At 50.0% G+C, this 19,405-nt stretch overlaps 1 protein-coding gene across 1 annotated transcript in view; it reads right to left on the minus strand.

Annotated features, from left to right (window-relative positions):
• Smox (spermine oxidase) overlaps positions 1-19,405 on the minus strand; it is a 33,739-nt gene that overhangs the window by 12,446 nt on the left and 1,888 nt on the right. The window contains exon 2 of the mRNA XM_051183342.1: positions 1,407-1,640. Coding sequence (XP_051039299.1) covers positions 1,407-1,614 — 208 coding nt within the window. The 5' untranslated portion in view covers positions 1,615-1,640. The remainder of the gene's footprint in view (positions 1-1,406; positions 1,641-19,405) is intronic.

Genomic DNA, 19,405 nt, shown 5'->3' on the forward strand with positions numbered 1-19,405 from the left:
TACCCCAGCTTCAGGAACACTTGAATGACACTTTCATTCTTACTGCCAAGAGACAACCTAGTTTGTGCATTAAAGGGGAAACAAACCCTCATATGTGCCTTCTAGGGATGGCTCCAGGGGAAGATTCTCGATGTGTTCAATAGCCCTACAAGAAGAGAAAAGGCCAGGGGGTGTCCTTGAAGCCTGTTGATTCTCAGCCTGACCACCAATCTAAGCAAGTAAGCACACAGGCTCTGTGTGACAAACAAAATCCTCTAGAGGTGCAACTGTGGTGGCACGCACCTGTTACTGCAGTCCTCAGGAGACAGAGAATTGGAGTTTCAAGGCCAACCTAACCTACAGAATGAGACCCTATCTCAAAACCAAAGAGAAAGCTGGGGAGATAGCTCAGTTGATAAAGTCCTTGTCACAAAAACATGAGGGCCTCAGTCAGATCCCCCAAAATCCATGCCAAAAAACCCAGGCAAAGTAGTGCACACCGGTAACTGGCAAAAACGGGAGGACCCTTGGGACTCGCTAGCCAGCCAGCCTAGCAGAAAAACTGAGTTCCAGGTTCAGTGAAAAACAGAGACCCTATCTTGAAAAAAAATAATAATAAGATAGACAGTAATTGAAGAGGATACCCAACGTCAACCTCTAGTATCTAAACACACACATACACACAGAGAGAGACAGAGAGAGAGAGTGTGTGTGTGTGTGTGTGAGAGAGAGAGATCTAGAGTGCCCACGTCACTCACATACTCCATGTCACTACATGTGGTCTCACTGGGTCATCATCATGGTCCCAATCCACTCAACCCACCACTGGCCAAAACACCCCACACGGCTGTGGCTGTGGAAACCCTGATTACCAGCTCCACTTCAGGAAATACCCCTGCTCTCTAGAGCCCTGGCAAAGTCTCCTTCCCCTAGAGGCATGTTTCTTCTCTGAATGCTTTCTCCAGGGTTCTCATTATTTGTAAACTGGTTCTTTTTTACAGACAATCCCAAAACCACACATTGACCACAAGGACGCCTAACCCCCCTTCCACTCTACCAACCTTAGCTCCTGCTGCTTGGACCTCAGTCATGATACTCTAAGTCATACCAAAAAACTACTGACTAATCAGAACTTACACAATCCCCTCTCCTGTGACGTTAAAAGAGTCCCCACACTTCTCAGTTACTTTGATTCTGGGTAAGTCTTCTCCAACAAGCACTATCAACCCCAAGTCTTGTACCAAGTCAGCATTCTCCAAAAATGGAATGTCAGGGCAAGGAGCAAAAGAAGCTTCAGGAAAACACCCACACAGGTTGCATAATCAAGCATGTATCCCAAGACCAAATTAGTAAGATTTTAGCCAGGACCAGGGTACTGGGGGACAACATATGGCCTAGAGAGGTAGCTAGGCCTGAGTGATGCTTACCAAGTCTCACGCTCTGCACACGGCCCCCAATGTGTCTGGAAGCCTCGAGCACAGTGACATCTGTGAAGCCCTGCTCGAGAAGTGCTCTAGCTGCAGCCAGGCCAGCCAAGCCAGCACCGATCACCACCACACGAGGCTGTCCCCTTCTCCGTAAGCCACGACTGAGAGGGTCATCCGCACTGTCGACACTGGATTCACAACTTTGCATACCGTCCGTACTCACCTTCTAGGAGCCTGCAACAAGAGAGAAGGGGTGGGGGTTAGCTCAAATGACCCAAGGGACAGTCACAGCTGCACCCCCTTCCCTAAAACCCTGCTCAAGAAGAGACACCTCCAAAAATGCAAGAAGGAAGAAAGGAGGGGGCAAAGAGAGATGAGAGCCAGGCAGGGAGATGTGCTTTAGGCCCTACCAACAGGCAAGAGGTAGAATCCATCAACCCCGCCCTCAAATCTCTTAAGCGCTACCTATTCTCTGTCCACAGGTCCCCAAGCGATACAAGAGGTGGCCTGAGAAGGGATGACAAAAAAGACCAAAGTCAGGAGACTGACACTGATGTTTTGTTCCACTCAGCATGGCTGCTCTTTGTGCCAGCCCCCCCATCCCCCCAGCTCACACCAATATCAGGACACTCACACACGAAGGATACCTGCACAGTCCCCATGATGTTCACACCATCCCAGGACACTTGCACACACAGCGCTGGGCTGTGTCCCCATCTCTCACCTGGCTCTTCTTCCCTAGTATTCTCTGTCTCCTTATGCCTTTCTCCTCCTTGCCTTTCTGTTGGCCTTCCGAGTCTTGGTGAGGTGGCAATGTGGTGGGAAAGACAAGGGCTTCACTTCCCCACTCCTCCAGAAAGTGCTGGTGTCCAACAAGCCTTGCTATTCTGGGTAGGTCCTTCTCCCCTCCACCCAGCCCCTCAGTCACCACAGAACAGCAATGAACCCAGGAAACAGTGACTTGTGATGACCCACAGCAGAGACCAGACATCAAATTGACAGTTATACTCTGCCAGCTTACTTAAAGACGCCAGACTTTGGGCAGCTGGTAATGTAGGGACCGGAGGTGGCCCACGGCTGGAATACACTGATCCTCTATTCCCAGAAGGAGCAGGATAGTTTGGAGGTATCTGAGGACCACTATACTCAGCTTATATCCCATCCCTTGCAGTCCCTGACTCAAACAACTTAAAGAGTTCAGTTGTCTTGGCTAAGGTTTGAGTCGCAGATGCTGCAGAATTTAATAGCACCAAGACTCAGCAAGGAAATAAATATAGGTGGATAAAAGCTACTGGGTCACAACCAAGAAGCACATAAAAACCTGTCACATACACCCATGAAGCAACCATGACCTTTCCCAGACACAGTAATCCACTTTTATAAACCCACCAGAGGTGCAGGGCACATCCTACCACATAGATGTGTCAAAGAAATTTATAGCTTTATCCCACTGACCAAATCCAGAAGCAACCCAAAGGCCGGCCAATGCAAGCATATGCCTGAGTTATGCAGTGCCCTCATCCCATGCAATGCTCAGCAACTACAGAACCAAGCTACTGTGTTCTCAACAGACATGAGCCTGAGCCAGAGGCCAGAAGACACGAGCCTGAGCCTGAGCCTGAGCCAAGGCAGACACCCAGCAGCACACACTGTACAGCTCCATTTACATTAATTTCAGGGACAGGCAAGTAAATAATCTGTTGAGGATAGAGATTAAGGGAGAGAGGAGGTAAATAAACAGGACCAGCATGAGCTCCCTATAGTGGGGGGAACAGATCTACCTTGATCTGAATGGAGTTTACACACCATTGTTCTCAGCAAAGTATTCTCTAACACTTGGAGGTTTGGCAAATTAAGTGTCTTGTGTTTTGTTTTGTCTCGTTTTGTTTTTCCTAAATATGGTCAGGCTAAGAGGCTACTTCTCCCTAACTTATTTCATATGATGCCTGGATCTAGAAAGAAATGCCTCCTACCCCACTCCCAGACTCAAATCAGCCAAGTCAGGACAGAACAAGTGTCCTAGACTGCAGGCAGGTGGCGCTCGAGGCCCAGACTCCCTCCTGGGAAATCCTAGCTTTGCCAGCGGAGGAGGCCACCACTAGGTGGGCGCAGGCCTTTCCTGCCTCCTCCTCTCCTGCCCTCTTCCCCTTCTTGGTCCCCACCCTCCAGGGAACATAGCAAGCAGAGCTGGTTGGACTCTCTCTCCGCCCCCCTTTTCCTTTTGCTATTGCCCAGGTTCCTGGGAACTAAATTTAGAGGTGAGGATGTGGCGGATTGCACGCGCTGGCAGGGTCAGCAGCGATGCCACCGGAAGTCTGCCAGCCACCGCAGATGCTGTGACAAGCCAGGAAATATACAAGCTCTGCAGGAGGGCCTGCGTCAGCTGTAATGACGCCAGGGTGCTCAGGCATCGAGTGAGATGTGACTCTGCTGTGAGCCCCAACCCATCCTCTGGAACAAGAGTGGGAATTCCCCTTACGGCACCCCTGCCTCAGGGGCACCCCAACAGACTCAATTTTTGCAATAAAGGGGTAGGAAGGCAGCAACACTGGTAAAGCTTACTGGTGGAACCACATCTTGAAATACCATTGTGTTGAGCAGGCAGAACAGGGATTAAACTGGAGTTCCCACACTGACCGAGGCCACACATACACACCTGTAATTCCACTATTGTGAAGGCTAAGGCAGGAAGGTCATGAGGTTCAAACTCTTCTGGGCTATATGGAAAAATATTATCTAAATAATGATGATGATGATGGTATAATAATAATAATGGGAGTGTCCTGCTTATTACAGGATCCCTAAGGCACCCTCTCTAAAATCCAGAGAAGTCCAGCTGACCTTTCTTCCCCTAGGCTTGGCTGGTTGGTCCTCACTATACTGCTGTGACAGTCAAATAAGGCTGTCACAAGACTGTCAGCATTTGAGGACCTCACACATGAAGGACCTTATGAAAGGATTCTGGAATGGACCACAGGCCACCTTAAAGATGATTGCCCCCAGCACCAAATCTCAGAGACCTTGAACATGGACATCATATGGAAGCAGCTGGGAAAGCAGGGCCCATGTGGGTCTCCTGCACCACTGACCTTCACAGCTAAGCCCACACTCCTGGTCTTCCATAAGCCTTGCCCCAAGCCAGCTCCAACCACCCTTGTTGCCCACAAGAAGCCAGAGACACTAGAGAGAAAGAGAGAGAGAGAGAGGCAGAGACAGAGAGAAACAGAGCCAGAGAAAGACAGAGAAAGAGCCATGAAAGGCAGAAGAATGTCATCTACCATGGCCCCCTTATCACCCTGCGTCCATCCACTGAGGTAAACTAAAAAAAAGGAGACTTATCCAGAAAGCCTGCTACATCAGGTTCAACGGGCATTGGCTGCTGCTGTTGTGTTGTTTCCTGCTAGTTTTTACCATTTTTCCCCCTCTGGGATTTGTTGGGGAGGGGTTGTTGTTTTGTTTTTATTTTGAGAGAGAGAAAGAGACTGTCCGAGACTGTGTTATTGGGGAAGAACTGTTTAATTGGTCCTCAGTGCATGTCTGTCCCTTTCTTGCCTTGATCTGTATGCACAGGAGAAACCGAACGCCCTGTACTTGCCACAGATAAAGGAGTGAAGAGAAAGTGCTGGCTCAGCTGGGAGGGAGGAGAAGGGGAGCCGAGGGAGGCACAGAACAATAGACACTTGCCTTCTTGCTCAGCCCTCCACAGTAAATTGGGGTGGGGGTCTAGGGCTTCCTGCCCAGCATCCATGTCCCCAAGCAGACCAAGCCCCAAAGCTTCAAGAAATCAGGTCAGCCAGAGCATAAGTGCCCTCCTTCAAAATACCCCACTGCCTCCTGAGACCACGTCCCTGGCCACAGGCCACAGCTGCCCAGTGCCAGCACCACTTCCACAGGGTCCTGCTGAGTCCCTCCCAGAGATGCCCAGAACTCAACAAAGGCAGCACACACCTTCCTGTGCTCATCCCCTTTATCCATCCGGTCAAGCCATGATCATTCCCACAGCCCAAACACTATGGCCTCTACCCACAATGTTCTCAGGGGCCTCCAGCTTCCTCCATCTCTTAAATCTCACCTCTACCTTCTAAAGCAGTGGTTCCCAACCTCCCTTAAGACAACTCCTCATGTTGTAGTGACCCCAAACCATAAAAATTATTTTTGATGCTAATCCATAACTAATTTTGATACTGTTATGAAATGTAATGTAAATGTATTTTCTGATGGTATTAGGTAACCCCTGTGAAAGGGTATTTGACAACCCTGGGGGTCACAACCCACAGGTTGAGAACCACTGCTCTAAAGGATAACAGGCTCGGCCTCAGTAACATAAGCAATCCAGCAATTCACTGACTGTCTACTCTGCACCAAACATGGGAAAGCCCTTTATCACCTTGTCCTGCTGGTCTCAGTTCTCCAAGATACTCCCCTCCAGACACAACATAAATCTCTAACTCCAAAGCCTCGGCTTCCCCAGCCCACCTAGTGGCCTTTTCCTAGTGGAACATCAAAGAGCTGCCTAACCCACACAGTCCTTGTTAGAACTTAGGAGCTGTGTCATCATCTCAGAAGGCAACTGTGAACTGTAGGCCCCACATTCTGTCTCTTAATAGCTACAATAGCTACCAAATCACTGGCAGGACACTAGGGATCTCTTACCTCCTACTGTCTAAGGACTGAGGCTTCAGCCTCCCTGTTGCTGAGCATGGCGACAGACTGAGACACTACTACACAGGTCAGCAGCCCAGTTGGTATAGACACCCCTTGCTCCTCAACACTGAGGCCACCCTTGCCTCTCCCAGTCATCCACAGGCCACTGCTCCCCAGCTGTGGTCACTGCTGAAAATACAATGCCACCAGAGACCATGGATTTCAAACACCTTTCTCCCATACCTTTCAAAGACACAAAAATGCTACCCATCCTGGACCCCTGAATACGGGTGACTGAGATGCCGTTCCTTCCTCAGTCTGGATTTCTTCATCTGCTGCCTGCAGAAAAGTACAGCTCTCAGGTCACCCTCCTCACTTCATTCCCTGTAACGTCTAGGACCACACCAGCTGAAGCCCTCCAGACCAGGTCGTTGCTTCTACCAGAGTCCTTCCCCTCCCTCAAGCCCAACGGTTGCTCATGAGTGATCTACACAGGACTACACTGCCCTCGGCACCCTCCTCAACAGGCCCTGTAGACTTCCTGACTCTCCCAACAGGTAGGACTAGTGCCCTGGGGTAGTAGCCAGCTTCCTCTTCCAGATACACTTTCCAAGCTTCTAGCAGGAGAAAGAGAGAAGGAAGGAAGGAAGCTGGGGCTGACCCAGAGAGACATCTTTGGGCTGCCTGGCAGGTCTTCAGAGGGATTTGGAGTCTTGAGACCCCCTAAACAATGCAATTATTCTTCTAAGGTAAAAAAGAAAGGGGGAAAAATAAAACTCCCAGAAATCCCACACCAGCTGCCTTGCTATGCTGGCAAACAAAGGGGCTCTGTGTCTGTGCAAGCCTCCTCCCACCCTCTAGTCTGGGGCAGGCTGCCGGAGCCTCCCAGCCAGACCCTTCCCAGCCTTCTGGCCCAGGCCACAATGAGTACTCTGCGCAGCACCACCAAACCAGAAGGGCCAGGCCAATGGACAGGAATAGCAGGAATAGAGGTGTGAACACAGTGGGCAGAACCAGGCAGTCCAACTCCGTATCCTACTTGCTTGCTAAGTAATTCCTTAGCTAGGACCTGCCTTTCTCTTGGCCCCATTTGGCCAACACTTCTGAACTCACCCCAGGAATATCACATATGCTCTCAGCTCCCTCCTGGGGTCACATGCTGCAGCCCCATCAGACACCTACCAGTCTTCAAACTTCTCTATCTGTAGGTGGGGGAGGTCTAACCGCTGTGGACTTCTGGTAAAAAGAAACAAAGGCAGGAGAGAAGTGTGGCCGCCTGAGAAAGATCGAGGAAAGAAGGTCCCCAAAGGATGGTTACAGAAGATGGAGTCACCCTCCAAGATCACAAAGCTTTGTCTTAGCTCAGAGCCCAGCGTTGGCCCCAACCCAACATAACCTTGGTGTCAATCAAATACCCACAACTTGACCCCCAGTCCAATCCCAACTGGGTCTGAGCCCTTCAACCCTGACTCTGCCCGACCACCCTCCCCAGATTCAATGATCATTAAGCAACTCCAGGTTCATGACAGGGAAACAGCAGAGGGACCTCACTTCACAGACCAGCAGTAGCCCTGATGACAACCAAGGCCTCAGCTTCTTCCTGGTGCCTGGCTTCTCTCCCAGCACTGTGCCTTTGTTGTGTACCTCTCTTCCCTCAAAATGTAGTTCTGAAAAGGACAACTTCAAAAAGTTCCTTGTAACCCCATCTCAGAAAAGAAGAGAGGAGCCAGGCACTCTTGGCAGCCCTTGACTGGCAGGGACACACACACACACACACACACACACACACACACACTGAACACACCTCCCTTGTGGAACAAGTGGGCAGGGGTGGGAGGTACATTGGGAGGGGTGTGCACCCTGGGCCAGACTTAATTTCCTGCTACACTGCAAAACAGAACAGACATAAGACACTGTTATAGCTCGCTTACTGGGCAGACCCAGTAAGAAGCCTAGCTGGGGGATCGACAGAGCCCATGCTCTCACACTCACAATCACAAACAGTCCCCTCCTGCAGGACAACTGTAGCAACACAGTTTGCATGTATGCTCTAAGATGTGATCATCAACTTTTCAATGTCATTAATTTGAATTTCCTCCATCTACTGGGTGGATGACAGGTTAGTTGGCTTTTGGTTTGTTGTTAACTTGACACAAGCTAAAGTTATCTGTGACAGGAAACCTCACCTTGCCTATAGGCAAGTCAGTAAGGCACTTTCTTGATTAACGATGTAGAAGGGGAGGGCCCAGTCCATTATAGTGGTCCTATCCCTGGAAAAGTGATCCCAGGTTCTATAAAAAAACAGGCTGAGCAAGCATGAGGAACAAGCCAGTAAGCAGCACCCCTCCACAGCCTCTGCTTCAGGTCCTGTCTTGGCTTTCTTCTGTGGACTGTGACTCAGGACACATAAGCCAAATAAATCCTTTCTTCCTCAGGTTAATTTTTGGTCAGTGTTTTATCACAATACAAACCTAAGACAGGTGACCTCATCAATAAAACGGGCCGTGTGACAATGCATGCAGAGGCCTAGAGCCGCCGAGCACATGGCAGCAATATTTCTCCATTGTCCCACAGGCCCCCACCTGTACCCGGTGGGAGTCACTACAGAGAAGACTGAGCCAGCTGAAAAGATGTAGGTGGAGTTTGGAGGAAGCAAGCCCACCCGGGAAAGGTCACAGGCCCTCCTCGCACATTAAGTAATTTCAAAGCAGGAATGTGAAGGCTGACAGAGCTACCCATTCCGTGGGGACACTCCTGTTGTCTTGTGGTGAGAGAGAGAACATGGTAGGAGAATAGGGTCAGCCCATAACCCACCTACCAGGCCAGAGTTCATGACTGCTGACTTCTGTGCCTTAGTGTAGCCCTCTCCTCTTCACCTCATCTTTGTAGCTAAGAGGATATTGCAGAAATGATAAAATGTGATATCTGACACTGGGTTATAAAAGACACAGTGGCCATGCCATCCTGCCAAGCAGGAGTGACCCACCATGGAAGTAGATCCTCCAGTCCCCCCAGCCTTCAGGTGTCTGCAGCCTCCTGGGAGACCCTGAGCCAGAGCCACCTAGCTCAACTCACAGATGAGCTACAAGTGATGATTTCACTGTTTTAGAACTACTAGTGTTGAAGTAATTTATTGCCCAGAAATAGATAATGAATAATCTTCAGTTTCCTATGCGCGAAGCCTTGAGGGTGATCCCAGGGTACCTCCTCCATCACTCAGGAACTCCATCCCCTCTGTTCTAAAATGCAGAACTAGAAGCCAGGCACACTGACAGGAACATCACATTCCCCAGGAGATGTCTACTAACACCTACACTCGCGGCACCTTAGGTTGGACTACACAGAATGGAGTCCAAGCATGAGCATTATTTTAGGATCACCTGTGAAGCTATTTCAGCTGAAGGCTCCAAATGCAGAGACTCCAAGGGGACTGATGGTATATCAGGGGAGGAGGCTGGCAAAGCTAAGGCCAGAGCATGGCCAAGATCCCCCTTTATGCTATCACTACCTGACTTCCAAAGTCCTCTGCAGCCAGGACTGGATACACCTCAATCCATGAGTGTCCTTACCAACACATCCATCCCTTCTTTCCCTTCCTCTGCAGCCTCTGCAGAGACACTTCCCCTGCAGGAGAGGGCCCAGGACATAGGCCAGGTTTAAGTGAACAAGCTTGAAAAGCCTTTCTGCATCCCCTAAGTGGGAACAGCCATCACACTTGCCCTGGTCTGGATCCTATGCTCCCCAACAGAAGGACTCAGTGAGATCTTTATTTACATGTTTTGTCTCCTACAAGATTCAGCCTTGCCTTGTACTGCATTTGACCCTGTGGAGAACACAGCATCAAATTATAGAGACAGAGCTCAGGTTCACAGCTGGTTAACTCAAAGGTACAAAGAGGCAGCTAAGATCCAGACTGGGGATCTTAATACAGTCAGGGAAGGAGTGGGTTTCAGTCCCAAATGGTGGTGCTTACAGGTACTGTTGATGAAAAAACTCTCCACATGAAATCAAGGTGCCCCCTGTTGTCCCTACCAAAGGTCTCCTACTGAGCCCTGAAACCCAAGGTACCAGATGCATTCCCTGACCTTCCTTCCATGCCTGAAGGGTTGGGCAAAGATATCTCAGGGGAGGATGCAACCCACCTTCTCTGCAGGGTCTTAAGCCACACCCACGAGTCTCACATAGACAGCCACACAGACAAGCTCCAAGCTATTCTTAGGGAGAGTCCAGGCCCACCCATTAGATGACAGAATGCCCCATGAACAGCATTCTCCATCCCTACCCTCCCAAGGGAAGGAGGCATACAATCACTCAGTCAATAGCATCACAGTCTCACAGGCTGTGTCCCAGTGGCTGTGGAGTCTGAGTAGGCACAGGGAATGTGGATGGGATGTGAGTTTCTTATTAATTCACAGGGGCTGGGCAGATCTGAAGAGACTAGACAGCACACACAAAGTGTGAGAGAAATCCATGTTGAACCAGAGCCAGGTGGTAGGGACAAATCTTTTATTCACTGAGCAGGTTTTAATGAGTGCTACTCTGTGGCAGCCTTGTCCTCTTAAGAACCTGACAGGTCAGAGCTAAAAGCCACAAAGAAAGAAGTCGGGGCGAGGGACGGGGAAGGCGCTGGCTCGGAGGAAGTGAGAATGCTGTGTGGACCTCCCGGAACTCACAAGGGGAGGATGTGGAGCCAAGGCAAGGCAGGCCAGCGTGACTTCGGTGACCAGTCATGACATTGCTGGGATAAACCCAGATTGGCTCTTGTCACTGAGTTAACCATGTCACCCCTCATAGTCTAGAGTGTGGGAAAGATCAAAGCCTACCCAAGACCAAATACCACAATGCAGGCCCCATAGATTAAGGGGTGAAGCCTGGGCTCTCTTCTCCTGCCAAGGTCATCACCAGAGGTGAACAAGCTTCTGCAGGGCACAGCCCCTAGCGCACACACCCCTGAACACAGCAGAGCCGCACTGGGCATCACCTGCACTGACTAGGCACCACCTACAGCAAGAGGCAAAAGCACCTTGCATCACCTGCAGACACAGGCCGATCCACCCCGGATATGAGTCATCATATCCAGGGCCAGATGCAACAGATTGGTGGATATTGAAAGATAGGCACCTAGGAGGTACAAGCTGGCAGATGCAGGGGTAGCTTCCTGGTGAGCTGCTTTCCTCTCCCCTCCCACACACTGGCCACAGTGCTGGGGCAAAGGAAACTAGCACAGTCAGCACTTTCTGCTGACTCTTTCAAAACCACTCACAAGAACTGAGGCTGTGAACACAGCTCAGCCACTCAGCTCCCCCTCATCCCTCAGTGGCCCTCGTGACTCTGCACAAAGCCCAACTGTGCCTGACAGTAAACCCGGGGGGCAGGGGTGTCCAGCAAGCCTATCCTCTCTCCTGAGTCACAGAGCCTGAGACTTGTGCTCATTGCATTCAAAACCCTTCAGCCCCACAACAGCAGGGCTGTCTGAGGTCTGCTGGATCCGGGGAACATTTACAAGAAGGGTGTCCTTGTCTTCAATAAACCCCTTCCTAGCAAAACTACCAAAGCCCAACCCTGCCATTATAGCACAAATTACAAAGCTGAGGTACATGATCCCAAAAAGCACTTACATTAACAAAAGAACCCCCCAATCCAACAACAGATGCAGACAGACTGCTATTTGATTCTCGTATTCTATACCAAGCTCTAGGCTGGGTTTTCCATTCACTACATCCACCCGTTGTACAGATGAGGAAGCAGGCTAAGAGGGCTGAAGAGAGCAGGTGGAGGTCACAGCAGGATCAGACTCGGCTCAGTCTTTACCCAGTTCCCAGGCCCTCACCCTCACCACCCTCACCTAGGGCAGCAATCCCAAGGGTTGTCCCAGGCTCAGCCTTTCTCCTGTCCTACTCCTCTCCACACACTGACACTGTAAATATTATGCCAGGCACTTGGGGCTGGGAGAGTCACTCAAAGCCTGGCAACTCGCCCCGGGTGGCACGGCCAAAACCTGGGACTGTCACTAGGAGGCCACCTACCTTGTAGCCTGGGTGCTTGGCAGAGTAGGCTATAGACCACTCTAGTCTCCCTGTCCCAGGGGCTAGCTTAGGTTTGCCAGGCAAACACCATCAAACTCTAGCCTTCACCTTCGTTTCTCCTGCATAAACAAGGTACAGGATAAGGCTTTGCCCGGCCAAATGGAAACACCAGGAGTGATAACCCATGATCCCCACTAGACAGTCACCTTCTCTCACTAGTCCAAGACTTCCCCCTCCTGGTGAGTTTAGGGTGCTAACAAATGCACGAGACCAGACAAGGAAAGGTTCTTCACACTATCCATACACAAGCAAGCAGCCTGCAAAGCCAATGGTGTTCCCAGAAAAAGCCACAGATGGGTCTAGGGCCTGTGACTTATCCCATAAAACACCTGGGGAGCCAAGACACCGAGTTTATGCAACAGACATAACCTTCAAGTCTTTTTGTTAAGTTCAAAGAGACTCAGTAACTCCCTGACTCTGAAGCCAAAGGTCTCTCAAGCATTCTGTCATTGTTGTCACTATCTTTTATGGGGCAAGTTGAAGGTACAGAGTGTAATGCTAAACACCTTCCTGCGGAAGGTGCTGGACCCCACAGCAGCGCTTCCATGTTACAGACGTGAGAAGCAAGGTTCAGGAAGGTCACACAAGTCATCCTGTGAGACACTCCAACTCACTCTTCCATTTCAGTCAGGGTCGCGCCCCATTGTCTTTCCCAAAGCCACTCTCCAAACTCCAAACCCTTCCCATCTAACTCACAAAGTTTTGCATTACGTATGGTTTTGTGTTAATTTATCAAAGTCAAGGAGAGTGAGAGTCCCGTGTACTGAATAATGAAAACTCTTTTAATACTTTCTTCAAAGTGTTTTCCTGCAGGCCATCCTAGGTGTCTCCTGCCAACATTGTCCTAAAATCTATTGATTTGGAGTCTAGGGTTTGTAGCCTTCCATGGACAACACCCTCTACCCCAGAATCAAGACAGCAAGAAGACAGGTAGAGTAGGGGTGGAGCACAGTTGAAGGTTTGGGTGCAGGTTCTGAGGGGGATACTGGATGAGGAGAGAGCAGCAAGCCAGATGCAGCAGAACCTGGGTTTGACCAGTGCCACCTTTCTGTTGAAACAAGACAGTAGTAGCCCATGAAGATGGGGTGGGGCAGGAACTGGCTCATAACTGGCAGGGGTGGCTAGGTTCTTCGTTCTCTAATAAATCCCAACTCACTTCCAAGTAAGGCTTCTCCTGACCTTAACACTCTTCCCTAAGCAGACAGAGGACTGAATGGCAGGGGTATCACACCCCACACCAGGTCACCCAGCTGTGCCTAAATGCAAACGCTTTTCTCCAGCCTCTAACCTTAGCCCTCTACCCCTGGACTTGCAGAGTGCCTCAGGCTCCAGCCTGTTCAAGAGCAAGGGCAAAGGACACAGGGACACAACTTATCATAGGGCTGGGCTGAGGCTGGTGGGGAGCTCCAGTGAGTATCCTCTGCCCAGACTCCCCAGGGGCCCAAGGCAGCCCAAGGCTTGTCAGCACCTGACAAGTGGGCCCCTCCTCTAGGACTGCTGGGAGGCCACACCCTGTCTCCCCACCTGAGCTGCTGAACAAAGAGTCTTCACACTGCAGATGTGCAGGTGAAGGGTGGGAGAGCTCAGACTGTCCTCACCAATCACAGGGTAGCGGGGGACAGGCACCCCAGAACACCACCTCCTCCCCGTCCTGCACAAGCCACACCCACTCTGAGAAGGTCACAGAATCAGACTCCTGGTATTTTGCAGAATGACAGAATCTGACACTCAGGGTCACATAAGCAACTACTCCCCACACGTTAAGCCATGAAGGGCACAGATACCTTCACTGTGTACACTGCCTGGTTCCCCATGGCCTAAGTAACTAAGACAGGCTCCTACCAGTCTCTTACTTTTTGTTTGTTGTTGTTGCTATTTTTGTTTGTTTGTTTGGTTGGTTGGTTTGGTTTAAGTTTTAAGATAGGGTCTCATTATATAACCCAACCTGAAACAATGGGCCACTTCCTACCACTGGGATTACACCAAGTTAACACCACGTCCTGCTTGGCCACTGGTCTCTCACAGGGATCCTCAGGCCCCCAGGACCACATCTATGATATCTTAGCTCTCCCCTACTTCCTCACCCCACTGGCGACTACTACCGCGGCCAGTTCCTGCTGCCCTAGCCCCTACTCTTCCTGTTCCTAAGCACAGCACTGGTCCAGCAGGACTCCACCCCAGCCTTGAGGGGGGTGTTTCTGCTGGCTTTTGTCTCTCTCACCTAAGGTAGGCCCTTCCCTGGATCCTTCCTGGAGATATATATCACTTCCATCCATTTGTTAATCACACCAGTGAAAACTGCAAGCCGGTGCTCCACGTCATACAGCCCTTCAAAGGAGGTAATAGCATCCCCGCGGCATAAATAAGAAACTGAGTCACGGGGAGGTTCAGCTTCTTGCCCAGAGATCATGACCCTGCTCAGGTAACTTCTGAATGAGAGGGTGAAAGAGGAGTACATCAAGAAAGTGGCAAGGTAGTGTGAAGCTTGCAGAAGTCCCTCCCAGAATCAGAAGAGCCAAACCTGCTCTTTAGATCCTGGACATCAGATTAGTCCTTCTGGGTCCCTCAAACATTCACCCAAGGAAGAGAGCAGAGACAACAAGAGCCAAAGACCAGCTCTGGGCCTGGGATCCATCTAGCATCTCCCTCCCTCTGCCAAGCCCTTTGTGTCCACCGACTGTCCCACCAACCCCATCTCTCAGGAAGCTCGTCTTCAACTCCTCCTTTCCTCCCAAGCTGAGCCCGTCCACCATCCATGTTTGTGGTTTCCAGTGAGCAGCATCCATCCACACCAGCCATTCCAAAGGAGACTCTCCTGTTTGGAAAGCTATTAGGAAACCTTTAAAAACACATATTTCCTTAGCCAAATCAGCTTGAGAAACATAAGATCTTCTTTCTTTCCTATATAACTTGTCTGGACCTCTCCAATGTTCATAACCACAGCATGACCCACCCAACAGGATGGTACAGCAGACCAGCCAACTTCTTTTCTTGTTTCCTAATCCTTAAGGAGGCTTACAGCAGTCCTTGAGAAATGGTACCCTCTCACCCCTTGGGAAGGCCTGGCAAAGTAGGGTGACAGGCTTGACTATACCCTCCTTTGAAGAACTGGGAGAACACCTGCAGAACTCAACCTAAAAGCAGGTCACCCCCAGCCCCTCTGGGCACAAGGTGGCATTCACCTTCAGTGTTTGTCTTCCCACCTTTTGCCGGAGAGTGGTGACTGCATGCTGGTGGTGCCAGCATCTAATGGGACCTCAACTGATTTTAAGCTGTGCTGAACGGGGACAGCAAGAAGCCTTGGGAGAGCCCAAAGCAGCCAGACAGTTTTCCACACAAATTACTCACTCTACTGCATCATTAGCACACAACGTTTAGTGGTAAACCAGAACTTAGGTGTATTAAGCTCCTACTCTGGAAATACACAGTGCCCCACCCAACAAACTCTGTGACATCACTCCATAGGAGAACAGAACCTCTCTGTTTACAGACAAGGAAACTGAGGTGGCAAAAGGGAGCAGACACTTGCCTGCAGTGCTTCATCCAATCCCTGGCTCCCAAAAACACTGGGGAGGTGACCAGGGCAGAGCAAGACCACAGCCTGCAACTCATGTGACCATCAACAGCAGCTACAGGGACTCTCACAGGGCTACAGGGAAGGAGAGTGCATGCTTGAGGAAGACAGAGGGCTTGTCAGAAGTGTCAGCTATGCTGGAGCTGAAGCCAGCTGCAGCCAATCGCTTGCTCCGCCCAGCCTAGAGGAAGGGTGCTTGTCCCAGATTGGCTCCCCCACCACACTAGGCTGCAGGCAGAGATAAGGTGCCTTGCCTGTCATCTACATGTCACCCTGTGTGAGATCCAGTCACCCGAGACACCCCGTTGTGGTCATGGAACTCCAAGAAATCAGACCCAAACACCCACAGGTCCCTCATCTAGCCCTACTTCCAAGCAGGCTACTCACAAGCATCCTCCACAGGCCTTTCTGCACTTCCTCCATCGGCTCCTTTCCCCAACAGAGGCTGCTCCCTGAACTCTGCCAAAACAGCCTCCAAGGGACTGAGGGAACCTCCTGTAGGTACCATCTAAACTGAGACTGTCACTCAAGACACAGGTCCAAATTCACTGCACTAAGTGGCCAATAGAGTAGTAATTCTACACAGCCTATGCTCTTAAAAATGCAATCTCAACAAGGCATGAGGCACATCTTTAATCCCAGCACTCTGGGAGCTGAGGCAGGAAGGTCTCTGCGAGTTGGAGGCCAGTTTGTTCTATGTAAAGAGTTCTATCCAGAACAGCTACACAGTGAGACACTGTCTCAAGAGAGACAGAAAAGCAAAGGGGGGAAATGCATTATTCCCAGACATTGCCCTGGACGCACTCAATCAGACAGGACTGACCTGCATTTTACTAAGTTGAACAGGTGGTATATCTGTGCTCAAGTCTGAGAAGCATTTTTTTTTTTTTTAACCACAGCTCTAATCATATTGTGACAGCCATGGCCTGTAACCTTCGGTGGTTCCCTGGGGCCTGGTGTAAGTCCAGGTTCTGCAGCTGCGCAATCAAGTTTTTTTCCCAGCCTGGCTTCAACCCACTTCCCCAGGCCTGACCTCGTTTCCCACTCTGGGGATGCCACCAGTCCTCTGACAGGCTTCGAGACACTCGCAAAACACAACTTCTTCCAGGAAGCTTCTCTCCAAAGTGCACCTGGCCTGGCTGGCTCTCTTTTATTTCCTCAACAGTGAGGACAACGCCCTTTGTCCCTGTTACCTCTGAACACCAGGCTGGGCATAGGAGATTCCAGGTGCCAATGACATCTAAGAAAATCCAGTGTCCAGCACAGGCTCTGCACTCGCTTCCAAATGAACTCAGCAAACTAGGGTACAGGCATAGACAGGCCTTCTCCATGAACCTCCTGACAACTACAGCAATGTACTTGATATATGCCTCAGTTTCCCCAAATGCAGATGAGAATTTCAACAATCCTGCTTTCTCTTCTTGGGAGGAGACAGAGGATCTGCCCAAGTGGAAGAACAGATCCCCTAAACTCTGGGGCTCAGATTTGTAATAAGCATCACCCCCATGTAGTCAGCAGCCCCTCCTCAGCCAGCCCATAGCCTAGAGGGGTCATGTATCCAACATATCCCTGGAAAAGGCTCACAGGCACAGCTGCCCTGCCCTGGGCCCCAGAACGGGCACCCCTTCAAACTGCTGACCTCCACTGCCTCCAGCAGTAGAGAAAAAAGTCTCTCTCATCCCATTTTACAGCAAGGCAAAGCGAGGCCAATGCCACTCCCAATCCATCTTCTTTATCCCTGGGCTCTGCACTCAACATCCTATCCAAGAGTCAAGCTTGAAGCACTGCCTCATTGTTCTAGGCCGGATCGTGAAAAGGCCAGCTTGTCTCTGGAGCCCTATTGAGCTTTGTCCTCTCCAGGGAGGAAGAATTCACAGAAGCAGTGACAGGGACATAAACCAAGAGGTGACATTCTAATTAGTGTTAAGACTAGAAGCACAAGTCATCCTCCCAGAACCTTGATATCAGTGTGCATGAGCCCCAATTATCTGACACAGAGGAGAGGAAGGTCAGAAGCAGAGAGTCTTAGCAGCCCATCCCAAGCAAGACTCCTGCTTTTAAGGGTATCAGGCACCTCTGCAAGGCAGGGAGGGTCCTTGTCTGTTAAGCCTCCACTGGCCAAAATCCAAGAGGTCTGCATGCCAGAGCCAGATGGTTTGGGTCCAGACCTCACTCCACCACTATTAGTTGTAGTACTTACTGTACCTCCAGTCTGCCCTCAATAAAATGGAAGAAAGGACAACCATGAAGGTTCCTAAGATCATTAGAGTCAATCTGAAGAGTCTTAAGCAATGCCTAGTGCGTACTGAGCACACTAGGACCTTGCCAACCCACTTGCCCTTGACCAGATTTTTTCACCTTTCCTTTTTTGCTCCCTCCTGTGCCAGTTCATGGTATTTTCTAGATATGCCATCCTCACCCCAAATACCTGACTCACAGTATGACTTTTGGATCTACCCTAGGCTCCCTGCCTTCCCTATCAGAGGTCCCCTGGCTTTCCCCCCTCTACTCCGAAGTATTAGCCCCATGATTCAACACTCCCTTGACTATTCTGTGCAAACTGGAAAGCTGAGGATAGCAAGATGAAGGTTCATAAAAATGCACACCCCCCAACCTCAGCTTCTTCTTCCTCTTAACTCCCTGGCCCCCTGGGTTTGAGCATGCAGAAGCCACCCAAGGAAGTAGACTGAACTACATCCCAGGCTGTTCCTGTGTCCTGAATTAGAGACCCTGCTTCCTACATTCCACATACCCACTGTCTCAAACACATACACCTTGATTTCCAGCCAAGAAAGCAAAGGAAATTATTTGGCTATATCTTCTCAGCTTCCCTTTTTCCACATCCTACTGGCTGGCTCACATTCTTGCAGCAATTTGCAGAACTGCTTTTGTGGAAACAAAACTCTTCAGGATCAATTAAGGCTTTAAGAGTCTCCTGTGCTAACTGAAACAGTCTTGTCTTTCTGCCTAGCACAACTTCACCCTTACAGCTCAAGATTTCCTGAGTGGTACCTACAGGGCACCAAGCAAGATGCATCAGATACAGCAATGGGCCAACTTGCCAACAGACAGAGCTTTTAGGAGACCTGAAATGGGCCAACCAGTCAAGGTTCTAGCCCTTAAGAAGCCCAAGGAAAGTAAAGACAACTGTAACAGGGAGTTAGCAACTCTGAAATATAAAATAAGAAAGTAAAGCAAGTTCTATGGTGAATCACGTGTAGAGGAGGGGCCTTCTACATAGACCAGGCTGGTACCTGAGGAAGGTATATTTAAATTTAGAATAAAAAAAAAATAAGCAAAGAGTATCTGGGAGAAAAAAGGGGGGCTGGAAAATAATCTTCAAGTCAAGGAAGGCATCAAAAGCAAAGTCTGGGGTGGAGAAAAGCTTACATTGTTGAAGAGACAGATGTGACTCAATTTGTCTGCCAGGGAGACTATAAAGGTGACAAGAGTCAAATAGGCTGGGAAATCATCAGTGGCCACATGACAGAGGGTCAGATAGGCCACGGGGAGGCTTTGAGATTTTATTCAAGTGTCATAAGCTATCAAGGAATAAAATGATCTGATCAAAATGTTCTATGTTATTCTTGCTACTCTGTTAAAAATAGATGCAAAGAAGGTTAGTGGGAGCTCTGGGAGAGGGCTACTGTAGTGCTTCAGGAGACTTAAAAGGTGGCTTGGCCTGGGGCAAGTAG

The sequence above is a fragment of the Phodopus roborovskii genome, unplaced genomic scaffold (genome assembly GCF_943737965.1).
Source record: "Phodopus roborovskii unplaced genomic scaffold, PHOROB, whole genome shotgun sequence".
NCBI classification, from domain to species: Eukaryota; Metazoa; Chordata; class Mammalia; order Rodentia; family Cricetidae; genus Phodopus; species Phodopus roborovskii.